At 48.2% G+C, this 15,342-nt stretch overlaps 1 protein-coding gene across 4 annotated transcripts in view; it reads right to left on the reverse strand.

Annotated features, from left to right (window-relative positions):
- The window catches only part of OGDH (oxoglutarate dehydrogenase), a 67,322-nt gene that overhangs the window by 42,632 nt on the left and 9,348 nt on the right, over positions 1 to 15,342 (reverse strand). For all 4 annotated transcript variants that reach the window (XM_043463462.1, XM_043463464.1, XM_043463465.1 and 1 more), the window contains exon 2: positions 11,418 to 11,666. In XM_043463462.1, coding sequence (XP_043319397.1) covers positions 11,418 to 11,639 — 222 coding nt within the window. In that variant the 5' untranslated portion in view covers positions 11,640 to 11,666. The remainder of the gene's footprint in view (positions 1 to 11,417; positions 11,667 to 15,342) is intronic.

The raw sequence follows: 15,342 nt of genomic DNA on the forward strand, positions 1-15,342 counted from the left end.
ACAAGACCTTGGATAGAGAGGGTCCCCTTGCTGCACGCCGCCCCCTCATCCTGAGGGGCACCAGCTGCTAAAAGATCCAGAGCCAAAAGGCACAGCAAAAACCACAAGTTCATCTCTCTTCAGAAAAATCAGCTTTGACTAACAAGAACATTGGTGGCAGCTGCAGAGGTGGGGTGGGGGTGGGGGGCAAGTTATCACACCGATGCTCTGAGCACCTGGCATGCCAACCACACGTTCCTGGGGAAGGTGCAGGTAGGCAAGACTGACACAGAGCGGCCACCAGGCAGAGATGTTGATCAGGTTAAGTGAGTCAGAGCAGGGCAACCCAAGGATATACAGCATCTCTCAGGCTGGCTTACCCTTGCCAAAGCCAGCAGACAAAGAAATCAAAGAATTTCCAGGGCTGACACCCAGAGGGCACAGGCCAGGCAGACAAAGGCTATAGGACCTTCCAGTCCAGGACCAGGGAGGCGGGGGGGAAATCGCAGTTATCGGGCCTCCTCTCTCTGACCTTCTTTTGTGCTTGGGATAAAACTCCAGGTGATTTTCAATTGGCTGAGGACAACAACGACGGAAATTCTGCTCAAGCTGGAGGCAGTCAGAAAAAACTGGTTCATACCGGTATTGCAGAGAGCTGGGAACCATTGGGAAAGAATATGCCAGGAATGCAGCGTCCTCCTTTCCTGTAATTCACCCCCACCGCCTGCACCACCAGCACACAGCAGCTGGTGTGCAGTTCTGCTCCCCTGCAGCTTGGCCAGGCCCTCCCCCACAAGTTCCAGGCAGGAGGGGCGGGCACCTGCACTCAGGTGACTGCCAGGCCAAGGAGCCCACCCCAACAACCAGCAAGCCCCCCTTCACCAGATCTGATCACTTGGTGACAGAAAATTGTTCGTTGCACACAGTTTGCAAAACCTTTGCACTGCAACTTAAAGCAGGTAAAGTTTAATGAGGTCAGACCTCCAAAAAAGCTGATTTTAAAAAGGCTGTGAAACATTATAAAGCAATTATACTCCAATTTAAAAAAAAAAAAAAAAAAGGCTGTGACAGTGAAGGTCATTTTTTGGCTTGCAGGTTCCACCAGCCCTGGGACTCTGAGCCACACTTCCCCTCCCTGCTGCACTGTTCCCCAGGGTGCCCCTTCTACCCCACCGCCCCTACACCTGTCCTAGCTTCTGCATTCATTCAGCCGTCTGCACACCCCACCCTACCCCCACCCCTGCTGCCCAGGACACTTATCTCCGAGATGTGATGCCCGAGATGTGATGCATGGCTTTGTCACTATCTGGAGAGGATTTCTCTTTGGATAATCGCAGTCCTCATGTGCACACATCTCAGCTTGACACTTTATTTACCTGTGTGCGTACCTGCTGCCAGTTCTGACTCTCTCCCTGGCAGCAGCTTCCCCGCTGCCAGAACCAAGTGTCTGCAGACCTGCTGCAGGGACAGGTGACCATGAGGCTGAAGTGACGGGTCAGTGGGGTGCCCTTCTCAAATGAAGAGAAAGCTTCAAGAAGAGGATGCCTGTGTGGTCCCACGTGCTCCCTGCACCTAGAGCTTCACAGCCTTGATACCGTGGAGGTGAGCAGTCCTGGCCCTCAGAGGAGCTGTGGGGCCGGCCACCCACCTCCCGTGAGTGGGTTTAAAGCCACCAACTTGTTGCTGAAACAACTTAAACCAAAATATGATAGATTTCAAGTACAAATAAGGATAATATTCTGGTTGAAATGAAACCAGAGTTCTTATGTTTACTTTTAGATAACTAAAGGCATGTAGGAGAAGGCAATGGCACCCCACTCCAGTACTCTTGCCTGGAAAATCCCATGGACGGAGGAGCCTGGTAGGCTGCAGTCCATGGGGTAGCTAGGAGTCAGACACGACTGAGCAGCTTCACTTTCACTTTTCACTTTCATGCATTGGAGAAGGAAATGGCAACCCACTCCAGTGTTCTTGGCTGGAGAATCCCAGGGACGGGGGAGCCTGGTGGGCTGCCGTCTATGGGGTCACACAGGGTTGGACACGACTGAAGTGATTTAGCTTAGCAAAGGCATTTAACTGTAGTACATGAAGCTTTGTTTTCAAAAGCCCTCACTCCTATACTGCTCCATAAAACCTCCAAGACTTCTTACACAGGCCTGATGGGTTTCCCCTGAAGTCACCAGTTCTCTTCTCCCCTATTAGGGGGAGCTCTTCAAAGCTCCAAACACTTCTCTAATGTCTAAGGAAGTTGGTCCGGTGCCTGGCATGTAGGAGGTGCTCAACATACCTGCTGACTTAAGGTCAGACAGGACCAGGCTCCTTCACATCCTGACAGGTGTGGTGTCAGATGCAATGTCAGGTACACTGGTAGGGCTGGTGTGATGCGAGGTGCTATGCTCAGCGGGGTATCAAAAATGGTGCCGGGGGTGTCAGCTGTGGTGCTGGGGGCGGTTTCAGATGCAGTGTTATGTGGGCTGCCCAGTACACTGTCTGGAGAGGTACCAGACATGGTATCAGGTATAATGCTAAGTGCTGTGCTTGGCGGGGTATCAGGTGCGGTGGTGGATGTGGTGTCAGCTCTAAGAACGCAGAGCATCCAGAGTCCTCATCTCAGACGAGGTGCTGACCTCAGGGAGGGTGGCAGTGCTCACCAGGGGACACGGGTGTCAGCGGCTCAGTGAGGCAAGCAGACTTTACCCTGTTGATTGTCAGCAGGTTGCAAGAGCCTCAGGGCCAAGTTCCTGACTGTGAAGGTCACAATAGAGACTTGTTCACGAAGGGTTTGGTTTTGGAGGGGTCACAAACACACTACCACAGGCCCTCTCCCCTGCTTCAAAGGCCTCCAATGTGTGTCAGATACGCGGCCCAATGCAAGTGTGTGACCTCACAGGGCCACGCACACGTTGAGCCCACAAGAGGGGGCCTGCCTGCTGCCTGCCCACTCAAGTGGGTTGGGAGCCCCAGTCCTGCCCCCTGCAGGCTGGGTAAGTGCAAGTCACTTCAGCTGTCTGTGCCTGATTCCTTGCCTATAAAAGTACAGAGCACAGACTACTTAGGAGGACAGCCCTGTTATTTGTGTAGCGTTTTACACCCTTAAAAAAAGCACCTGCAGGTATACTCATATTTGTTCAAGAAACTGACGATCAAAGCTTAACCCCAGTATTGCTAATGCTTCTTCTAGCTGCTCAATTCTGTGACTCTGGGTTCTGGACCGACCAGACTGTTTTCTCTTGTCCAAAGTCCCCTTCTGATGCCACTCCTGCTGCCACCCTGCCGTCTCCACCCTCCCTATGGAACAATCCTCACCCATCTGCATTAGGCACCCTGGTACAGAACATGATGTCACCTAATAGCCACCACCACCCTGTGCTGGGCTCTCTGCCAAGGACCCTGACGTAGAACCAGCCCGGGCAGTGGGTGCGGGAGCCTCTGGCCACTTCTTGGATGGACCAAACCCCAGGCTCAAAGGCCATCACAACTGATAAACGAATGACTGCCAGGTCTGGACGTCAGACCCCAGCACTGTCACAAACAACTGTTTCACTGTGTTCTGATGCTGACAATGCTTTTCAACTGCCACAAACATGAGATTCAGGGGAAGAAGTGACCAAGGAAAACTTACGTGTGGCCAAATAAGGGTTTGGCGGGTTCAGGCTAATTCAGTCAAATAAATGGACAGGCAGTGGCTCCAATACTTTGGCCACCTGTTGTGAAGAGCTGACTCAGTGGAAAAGACCCCGAAGCTGGGAAAGATTGAAGGCCGAAAGAGAAGGGAACGACAGAGGAGGAGATGGTTGGATGGTTGAAAGACATGAGTTTGAGTAAGCTCTGGGAGTTGGTGATGGACAGGGAAGCCTGGCGTGCTGCAGTCCATGGGGTCGCAGAGTTGGGACACACATGAGCGAATGAACTGAACTGAGTGGCTCCTGGAGCCACAGACAGTCACCTATGACTTGCTGGCTGGCCAAAAGGTGTGGCTCCTCAAGGACCCCAGTGCCCTGGAGAGAGTGGGCACCTCTCTGAGGCTGTCTGTCTCCTGAGTCATCCCACACAGGGCTCCTCCAGCTTAGAAAGTGTACATTACTTCCTAAGCACCCAGCTTTCTGTGCACACCAGCCCAGCTACCATATGGAGCCGAATAATTCATGTCTCTGCACTGGGCAGTGTCTACCACCCTCCTGGTGTGCGCCATCTGTGCTAACTGCTGGGCTCCATGCCTTTTCTGAAAACACCACGTGTGACTGTCCTAACGTCCCGACAACACGATGCCCAGGGTGAGGGGAAGAGGAGGCCCTTGGTGGACTGCCACAGAACCTTCACCAAAGGTTCGTGCTTCAGAGCTAAGCAGTCTTGAAAGACATGCACAATGCTGGGCTTCAGACCCCTCCAACCAAGGCAGGGCCTTGTTTAAACCATCCCCAGCTGAGGAAGGGCAGGGCCATGCCTCGACCCAACTCATTACCCACCACCACGTCTAGAAGGAACCAGGATCTGGGCCTGCCAGACCTGTCACCACAGAACTATTTCTATAGCTAAAACCAGGGGCTCTGCTTGGGGATTCCTCAACCACAGAAGCCAAGTGAATTGTGCTTCACTAGAGCAATGCCGTGTTTTTTTTTTTAAACCACAGTGTTGTACAGGCAAGAGAACATCTCCAGACAAGTTCTACTATCTTCTCTCTCTGTGTGCAGGTAAAATGTCAATAAACACACAGGATTAGCAAAGAAAAGCCGTCCTGACTTAGCCCTAACTGCTGATTGGGGAATGATGCATCCTGAATTCCCGCTCCAGACTAAGGGTGGGGGCCCCATCATATCATTATGGAAAGCACTGTGGTAAGCTGCCCAGTGGCCATGCGTCCTCCCAGGTCCACACAAAGGCCCCCTGCAGGGGTTGGGAGGCTCCTCCACTGGAGGTGTGTCCCCGGGGACGACCTGAGATTTGTTTGGACCACAGCCGTGGGTGCCAGTGGCAGTGTGTAAGTTCTGGGTGGGGCATTCCAAGGCCAGCAGGCTCTCCTCCCCTCCCCTCTCCTCTCAGAGATACGCTGGGGCCTTGTGAGGGGGTCGCTCTGGTCCCTGGATGATGGCAGGGCCCAGCGAATAGCTAGCACCAAACGCCAGATGTGAGGGGGTCCTTTGTGGGGCTGCAGCCTGGCTGAACCACAGCTGCACAGGAGAAAGACTTTGCTGGTGGTGTTTTGAGTTGCTAGGTTTTAGGGTTATTTATTTTATGTACACTCACAGGAACCAGATTTTTATTGCAGGAAAATATTATATGCAGGACATCTGTGACCTCTCATGAGCAGTCTTCCTGGGATTCCTCAGCAAGTGAGAGCCCATGCCCTCTGCCTGGCTGTCTGCAGCCAACAATGCGTTCTGTCAACTCAGGGTTACAACTTCTGAGGGCAGCCATGCGGGACCACAGAGGGCATCTGATCCCCCACATGCCTAGTGGGCACCGAACCTGGAGGACGCAGCCCAGCCAAGCCAAGCCTCAGCCCAGAGAGAATTGTGTGTCTGCAAGTCATAACCACTTAGAAAGAAGGCCCTAAACTTACAACCTGCTTGCGGACAGCAGAGCCCAGAGCCTGGCAGACCATCAGTGGGGCCTGACACAGATGGAACAAGAAGAGCCAGTGGCCCAGAGGCTCTGAGCTGATGCTGATCACCAACCACAGCAGCTCCTTTCTGGGAAAAGCCCCAAAGGACCCCTCCCTCTGACAATGTTTCCTTCCTTCCTTCCTCAGAAAGGAGGCGCCGGGAGAGTGGCCGGGGTGGAGCTCGCTGCTCCCTTCTCAGCAGCTGACCCAGCCCCAAAGATGATGCTCCTTTCTTGCTCCTGGTATCCTCCTTCCCCTTGTGGTCACTCTGGATCCCTCTCTGCAGTTATTACTGACATTTAAAAACCCACTATTTTTGCTTAACATACAGTACGAAAGGGTAATCATTAAAAAGTCACGCTCCCAGAGATGCAGCATGCTTTTATTCCAAGCCCGCCTTCCTCTCGCCACAGGTTCAGCTCTGTCAGCGCCCGACGCCCTCACCCTCTTCCAACCGCGGAGGGGTCCACGCCCCCACAGCGCTTCACAAAATAAGCAAACACTCCTCTCCTTGACCCCTGGGGCCTCTCAACGCATGTCGTAGCTCAAACTTTTGGTTTTCACGTGCCTTTGGCTCCTGGCACCGAGCCTCGCAGGACCCTCTCGAGTGTTGCTGAGTGCCCCCTGAGTGTCCCTCTGCAGTGCCTTTCCTGGGCACAGGCACACTGTCCCTGGTCAGGCCCCTTCCTTACCCTTCAAAGTTCAGTATGACTGTCGCTTCCCTTCAGAAGCCGGTGGGGTTTACCCTGTGTTCTAACTGTGCTGTGCTTATAGAATTTTCACAGGCCTGAGAGCTAGAGGGCCCTGAACGCTCACACCTCCTGACAGCAAACTCAGTCCTCCAAAAAAAACTATCATGAGCTGCAAACTGCCACGCATGTAAAGTGAAGGTGCTGCTTCATGACCCCTACACTTTTCAAAGGTGCAAATTTTATTTCCCTGATTGCATAAACATAAATCTTTTAAGAGTAAAACACCATACTGAAGTTAGGGAGGATATTCTTCGCAGTTTAGTCGATTTAACACAGAAAGTCACCAGGGTTGAGATTCTTCCTGATGTAGGAAGCTCAGTATGGAGGAACTTCAAAATGCAATTGAACAGCCTTGTTCACTGAAAGCCTATTAAGCATACCATGTGTATGTTTTTCTTCAAGGCCAGCAGAGAACTAGAGCGCACCACGGTTGTTTTTAAAGTGCAGCCAAGACAGTTTCAAGTGGCAGGATGAAAAGGAATGGTGTCACTGCATACTGGGGACAACGCATTTCTGTTTCTGCTTAGCTTGTCTAGTTCAATTACAGAAAATTACAGGATTGTGTTTTATGAGCAGGGAAGAAAAAAGGAGAACAGCATGGGCCTGAAAGGCGGCGTAGCCAAGCTCAATGAGGTGGGACCGAATCTGGAATTCGCACCTCGATCCCTACAGAGGTCCTGTCATGACCATGCTAGACAAGAGAGCTGTTATTACACTTGGCAGCAGGCTGGCAAAAGGCAGGAGAGGAAATGGACTCAGCAGAGGAGCAAGACAGGCTTTCAGGAAGTGGGCAGAGGTCACTCTGAAGGCCAGGGAGGCGAAGCAAGCTCTAATGGACAAAGGACAGTGTGCAGGCCCAATCAGAAGGGGCAGGGAGGGCACCACGGGGAGGAGAAGGCACAGGGCCTGAGCCTGGGTCTTCCCAGGCAGGGTTGACACCACATGATGCCTGTGGGTGGGGTCCTCTGAGGGTTCAGCAGCTCTCAATTACCTGTTTGTCTAAAACACTAACAAAGACAATGTGGCTTTGACTCTGTATTTTAGATGTAATTAAAAATAAGACGTCACAATCTGACTTATCCCCAACATGGCCAAGACCTTAATGAGGGGGGGCTTTGCATGCTGACAGAACAAGCCCGGCTGAAGGTTCCTAAAAGGGTCATGTAGTGAGCTGCACTTGACAAGGTGTTCAAGACTGAAGTGCAGAGGCTGGACTGGAGAAAACAATGGGGAAGAGACGGCTGTCCAGGAAAGGACCACACCAAAGGATAGGAAGACAAGAGTACAAAGGCAGATCCAGGGCTGATCAGGTAACTGGGCATAGAGGCGCAGGGAGTGTCCAGGGGCTTTGCACCCCTGAACTGCTTGATTACTACAAACATAACTTTCATAATTAGACACCTAGAAATAAAAGTCTTCTTTAAAAATAGAGATACGACAAAACTAAAAAGTAAATTATAAACTCAAAAATGAAATACAGACTGAGAATTAGACTAGAGTATTAGAGAATTGCCTTGCTAATTTTGTTAAGTATGGTTAAGAAACCATTCCCTTGTTAGAGTCACTCAGGTACATTTATGACAGAAATAATAATGGTTTGAGATTTGCCTTGATAAACACAAGTGGGGAGTATTTTACAAAACAAACCAACAAACAGAAAAGTAAGTAGGGAAGAAATAGATTTTTAAGAACTGGCAAGTGTAGAGAGCTACTGAAGTTGGGCACTGGGTCTCCTCGTGGAGGTTCATTTTACATTCCTGTCAACTGGGGGGCGGGGAGAAGCACAATGTTAAGAGTTGTGAGTTACATTTTATTTGGAGCAAAATGAGGACTATAGCCAGGGAGTCAGCATTTCATATAGCTCTGAGAAACTGCTCCAAGGAGGTTGAGAGGTGGTCAGTATATTTGTAATTTTGGTGAAGGGAGAGTATATGCAACCAAGCACTTATTTTTTGCAGAGGGCTGATGCTAATCTTGTGAAGGTTACTGCTAGTCATGAGGAACAGACGTCACTATGAAGGAATTTAGTGCTTTTCTAGATATGAGGAGATGAAAGAACTGGGTTCATAAAATCTTCCCTGGAAAATAATCTAACTATCTAAAGACCTGTCCTGCCAGTTTTTTCCAGAGCCCAGAGCGCCTGCTTTCTGACCTCCTCCTTGAACTCCTTTCAAGCGGTGTTGAAGGTTAGCGGCTGCAGAGGCTCATAATTTGATCTTTGGAGAGGCAGACAGCAAGTGCGAATTTGCAGTTGACACTCCTACTACATGTTTGAAAAGGTCATAAAAAGTTTAAGAAATAACAGGATAGCAGAGAGGCAGAGATGCTAAATGTGTTCTGTTTCTGCTGAAAAAAGTCCAGTCCTAGCAGTTCCCTGTGAGCCCTCTGCAAATGGAGGGAAGAGCACAGCAACTGAACCAGCTCTCGGGCAGGGAGTCTGATATCCCCTATCTGATGCAGAAATGAGAGATCAGAAATTTGATCAATCCAAATCTTAAAAGCTAATTTTCTTTATATCTCCCTAAACTATGTTTTCTAACACAAACCAAAATAAAGCATTTTTAAACAAAGTCAACAATTTCCAAGATCTTTTGAGTGTCATAGATGCCTCTGAAAATCTGAGCAAAGCTCTGGAATGTCTCCGTCAAAAAATAAGCACACATCAGTTATTGGGCCTAATTCAATGTAGAGAGGTGATCAAGTCCACTTTGCTGGGAAATCCGAGAAGGGGCACTGCCACTCTAAACATCCACTGATTTACAACATCCTGTCCCTCTCCCTCTAGGATACGCTGAGTCCCCTGGAGAACCTGACAACAGAAATCAGCAGATAAAATCTGACCCAAAGATGCCAACCTGCATGTATTCTCTTATTAAACTACAGTTCTTTTTGGAGATCCTTTACCCACACCCCTGCAGAGTCTCAAAGAGGTGCTTGCTCTGACCTGTGGAGCCCAAGGAACCAGCCCTCACTCTAGAGTCTTCCTCAGAAGGCTGCATCAGTTTTGTTAGTAGTCCTCTCACTGCGCTATCCTCACTCTCAGGACAGATGGACTCTGTGACCATTCCACCCAGCCTGAGAGCCCCCAAGTGCTTCCCAGTCATCACATGCTACCTTTCTTGATGCTATGTGATAAAAATACTTTTCAAGAATTGGTAGGGGAAAAAAAAAGAATTAGTGGAGCAAAGAGCATTTTTAGGGTGGTGAAAATACTCTGTATGATGTACTGTAATGGTGAGACATGTCATTATGTATTTGTCCAAAACCACAAATGCATACCACCAAGAGTGAACCCTAATGTAGACTATGGGCTTTGGGTGATGATGACATGTCAGCGCAGGTTCATCAATTATAACAAACGTTGTAAGTTTGGTGGGGAATATTGATGGTGTGGGAGGCTGCATGTATAGAGGCAAGGAGTATACGGCAAATCTCTGTACCTACCCCTCAATTTTGCTGTAAACCTAAAACTCCTCTAAAGAGTAAATCTTAAAAAAAATTTTTAAGCAATAATAATGATAATGATATTAACACAAATACTAATAATGGTGACAGTCCCTGTGATGGTTTCAGCTCCACTTTTCAGAGCTCTGCACCAGACAGTGGTGTGCTTCTTCACTGCAACCCATTCCCATGACGCATCCACACACAGACACCCCCAAGCCTAGATCCATATTACCTTGTAAGAGCTCATTCTGGTGCTATTCCCCCCTAAACCAAATAGAACTTAAGAAAACTTGTTTGGTTCTACAAAGAGGTTATATCTGAGAAAAGGAAGGTGAGGAACAGCCTGGACACGAGACGGAGTCTGATTCCAAAACCTCTGGGCTAAGTTTATTTGAAAGAGAACCTTGTAGCAACTGTCCTCAGAAACTGCTAATATCTGACATTACTGGCAGGGCCAGTTTTATACAGAACGTCTTTCTGGGTGGTCCATTTGTCTACCGTCTTGGGAGACACACCCCAGATCTCCTCCCATAGAAAACCAGATCTCACGTTGCTCAAGGAGCAATGCAGCTTCCAGGTTGCCAAGAAAACAGGGAAGAGAAAGACCTGGCTAGGTGTCCTCCTTTGCTGGGCAAGGAGGTTCAGACCAAGAGGTGGCATTCCTGATAAAACAGGGCTAGGGGTTCCCACAGTCACACAGACATATCCAATCCTAAATGTCACTAACACTTCAGGGTAAAGGGTAAAGATTATACAAAGGCCTTACAGAAGCAGGCTGCTTTTTGAAGACAAATCCCTAAAATTCACAAGGAAGGAAGAGGCCAGATCAACAGAGATGGCAGCCAGCCTCTGATGGGCACTTCCTCTATGTAGACCCTGAGCACCTCGCATATACTGTCTCCTCAGATCTTCCCACACCCTGCAAATGGGCCACAAGGAGCTGAGCAGCTTGGGGACCCATCCTCCAGCGCCTGCACTGGGCCAGCTGCATGACCTGAAAGCCAAGAAACAGTTATCAAAACTCATAAATATCACTGGGCAAAATGCTCTGAAGAAGTTCTGCCACGAGGCATGCTCTGCATCAAGTAAACACGTGAAGGGAGAGGTTCTAAAGAATAGCCTCATATGTCAACACGGAGAAATTAGAAGGAAGCCTTCACAGAATTTACTTTCAAATACAGGAGAGGGACATGAACGTGCTGATCTAAAATGTCATTTGTAGAGAAATCACATGAGATGGTTTTCAGGTGATCCGAGGACAGTGGGATGGAGGAGCTTCCTGAAGGTCCTTTCTTCCGTGTGCTTCCGCTGTCCTGCAGCAGCATTGGTGACGTCCTGGGAGCGGAGCAAGTGCTTCGTCACCTCCGTGGGGGTTTAACATGTTGGCTGTCCCAGGAAGCAAGGCCTTGAGCACGCCGCACATGGAGAGAGGGAAATGCCCCTCCAGAGAAGGTGGTTCCTGTTGGGCCTGGGCTGACGGTCGAGTTGGGCTGATGCAAAGAACTCGAGCTGGTGGGGCTTCTAGCCGCCTGCCTAACTTCCTTCTTGAGGGTCCTCAGAACACATGCACTTACCTGGACGGCCAGCCACCACCGGCCAAGACTCCAAACACGGACACCTGCTCCTTTGAGCCTTACCTTATGTACACTTTTGGGGTTTTCCAACCAAGCATAGTACATTTCCTCCACATAGTTCGAACTAGTCCCGCTGAGGAAAGGCTCCGCAGCAACGGGGGCAGTATAGCACCGTATCTGCCCAAACGTCCTAGCTGCTGCTGGTCTGTTTTGTGAAAATGTCTTCACAGTCTGGGAAGCCGTTAACGGCCTCAACTTAGCAGCACAAGTCCTTAAGTGAAACATTCTTGTCCTGAAGTCTCTCACGACTGTCTGCACCAAAGAAAAGAAAGAGAAGTTAGAAAGCGCATTTTAGCAGACAAGGCTACTAGGGGGAAACCCTCTCAGACTTTGGCTGGAGGAGAAAGAGTCTGTAAATGCATGTGTGGCTACGTGTTCTGCTTCAGAGAGCATGGCAGAGCATGAGGTAGTCAAGCGGACCAACCTTCTACATGCAGGGCCTGCACTCAACATGGGGAGCTAAGAGCACAGCTGCAGAGGTCATGGTCTGCACTTGCAAGTTTTGATCCAGTTTGAGGGCTATGAGATATCATGACAGGGGTGCTTCCCTGATGGCTCGGCAGTAAAGAACCTGCCTGCAATGTAGGAGATGCACGTTCAGAAGTCAGGGAGATCTCCTGGAGTAGGAAATGGCATCCCACTCTAGTATTTTTGCCTGGGAAATCCCATGGACAGAGGAGACTGGTAGATCCCTACAGTCCCTGGGGGTCGCAAAGAATTAAGACACAACTAAGCACATGTAAGTTTATACGTTGTGTAAAACAACTATAGGAAAAGGCAACAAGGGTGAATTAAGGATTAGGTTAGTATTAACTGCAAAAGGAGAAATACTTTCTAATCTATCCAGAGATTACCGAGCCCTGCTGGACTTTTGGTATTCTAGAGAACACAGAGACACTGGGAAAATATTTTGCTCACCCTCAAATAAATTATCTTTGAGCAGAAGAAAAAAATATACTAAAAATAATTACAGCAAAAGCACTGAGCACCTGAGAGGCACAGAAAATACCAACAAAACTCCCTGGGAGAACCCACTTCTCCTAAGTGCTTCTTTCCAGCAGGCAGGAAAGTTTGGGGAAGGGCACAGACAATAGGGACGACTTCGCTCTGAAGAGGAGGGGAAGGCAGGGATTCTACATATAAGAATCAGTAGGAAGAAAAATCAGAGAGATGGAAAAGTTTGAAGAACACAGGGGAGGAGCAAGAACTGTCTTGGCCAGCAGGAGGAATGGATTAGCTGGACGGCCAAGGGCCTGGATGCCACGTTTCCAAAAACTGGAGCCAGGAGAGGGCCAACAAGGGAGGCAGGGGGCTCTGCAAGACAAAGGCATGGACAGCAATGACCACAGAAGAGTCTGCCTACCTTGCTCCACTCTACAGTCAGTAGCTTGACCTGTTAGGTCTCTTCCAAATCCACCAACTCCTTCAAGGCACGTGTTAGCTCTTCTGCTTTATAGGTCACCTTTCTGAGTTTGTTTACATTTTCCCCAAGGTTGAATGGACCTTGAGTTTGATGGCTGTAATTTTACTAATCTAATATATAACTCTAACTACACTATCCACTTTACAAAAGCAGCTGATGCACCCACTAGACTATGAAAGAGTTTAGACTGTCTGGGTTGGGAAGGTCCCCTGGAGGAGGGCACGGAACCCACTCCAGTATTCTTCCTGGAGAATCCCCATGGGCAGAGGAGCCTGGCGAGGCTACAGTCCATAGGGTCGCACAGAGTTGGACATGAATGAAGTGACTAAGCAGCTGCAGTGGAGGGTCTTGAACCACTTCCAATCATGGGTAAGCAGTCAGATGCCTCTGGAAGGGGACAAGGATACTGTGCTGCTTCTCTTTCCATAAAAATCCCAGCTGCCCAGTGGTCTCTTCCAATCATAGCAAAAGAGGCTGGGGAAGGGGAGGGGAGCCACTGGGCAGAAGTGAGGCTCACCACAGCCCTCTGCCCTGGGAAGTGGTGACTGATAGTCTAACAAATGGTTGGCCTTAAAGCAAGTGCCCTGGCTGTAAAGTGGGAATTACACCCCACCTTCATTCCTGCCTGAAGGAAATCCAAGCTCTGAGACAGGCTGAGAATTACCCAGAAATAAATGTTACATAAACTATCCTCTACACCGTTTGTAAGAACCCCTTCTCTTGACCCAAATATGATCAGGATATGCATAAAGGACTCTGGCCTGTTTGGCTGCTTGGAAAAGACAGGTCAGCAAGAGCAGAATTTAAAAGCTAAACAACAAACAACAACTTGCCACTTAAAAAATGCTATCTTTAGGATGCTATCTTAACTCCTTTTTTAAAAAAACCCTTAAGTAACTTCAGTAGTTCTTTCTACTGCCAACTCTGTTCCAATTTTCTCAGCTATTAAGTTGAAGGCAGACAAAAAGCTATCAAAGACACTGATGGCAAAAATACTATTACTGTTGCTTTCCACGTTAATTTTTAAAAAACTCAGGCCGACACTCATCTCTTTCCTCCAATGTCATTATTATCCAGGCAGCTTGAAACACTCTGAGTTGGGAGTTTTCTCCTAGAACACAGCAGTATCATCACCTCCATTAACAGTCATTATTCAGTTGCTGTAATACCCAATTAACAGGCACCACACCGACAAGTACAAAACTGTTCACTTCATCTCTTCTTCCTAAAGCAGTCCTTCCAATATGATACAGTAAACAAACCACATTACCAAGTTCTACAGTCATAAAATCTGACAAACAGCTCAGTGCTGCCCAGCACAATTACTAACTAACAATCTTCAAACTTCCCTTAAGATGACTCATAGGAAAACTTTGCCTTCAGCAGACAGCTCAACATCTCCCTGCCTCCACCCCAGGATGACCAGGAACAGCTGTTCCCTATCTGCAATCTGAGAGACCCACAGAGCAGACACCAGGTATACATTTCAGATTCTGGAAGGTTCAGATTCCATCCTTCCAATTCCAGAGTCAACATTAAGAATAGTGCATTTCTGGTAGGAATGCTGAACCGTTCAAACCCTTTCATGAAAGCTTTGGGTTGTCAAAAAAGTCCAAGTGTTCTGACTTGTGGTTGAGAACAATATTTCTACTTGATAGGGGTGCCAAATATTCTTAGTGGGGAAAGAACAGTCTTTTCAACAGATGGTGCCAGGGCAACTAGAGATCCACATGTGAAAAATGATTTTGGACCCCTGTCTTACACCATACACAAAATTAACTCAAAATGGATCAAAGACCTAAATCCAAGAGCTGGCACTGTAAGACTCTTATAAGGTTTCTAACTTCCAAAATAGAGTAAATCTTCAGAACCTTGAGTCAAACAATGTGTCTTAGGACACCAAAAGTACAAACAACAACAAACTGGACTTCATCAAAATAAAAACTTCAGTGCTTCAAAGTGAAAGTCACTCAGTAGTGTACAACTCTTTGTGACCCCATGGACTATACAGTCCATGGAATTCTCCAGGCCAAAATAGTGGAGTGGGTAGCCTTTTCTTTCTCCAGGGGATATTCCCAACCCAGGAATCAAACACAGGTCTCCTGCATTGCAGGCAGATTCTCTACCAGCTGAGCCAGAAGGGAAGCGCTCAGTGTTTCAAAAGACACCATCAAAAAAGGCAGTCTAAAAAGGAATATATGCAAATTATATAGCTAGTAAGGTACATGCATGCAGAATATAAAGAACTCATGACTCAAAAATGTAAATATAAATCTATAGTGAAAAGTAACCCAATCAAAAAAACTACCAAAGGAAACAAATAGACATTTTTCCAAAGAAGACACACAAACGACCAGTAAAAATGTTAAAACATACCCAAAATCATTAGTCATAAGGCAAAAAAATTTGCAAATCAAAATCACAACAAGATAGGACTTCAGACCCACTAGACTGGATTATAATCAATACAAGCAAGTGTTGGAGAGAACAGGAAGAATTAGAACC

Source organism: Cervus canadensis, chromosome 3 (genome assembly GCF_019320065.1).
Source record: "Cervus canadensis isolate Bull #8, Minnesota chromosome 3, ASM1932006v1, whole genome shotgun sequence".
In the NCBI taxonomy this organism is placed as follows: domain Eukaryota; kingdom Metazoa; phylum Chordata; class Mammalia; order Artiodactyla; family Cervidae; genus Cervus; species Cervus canadensis.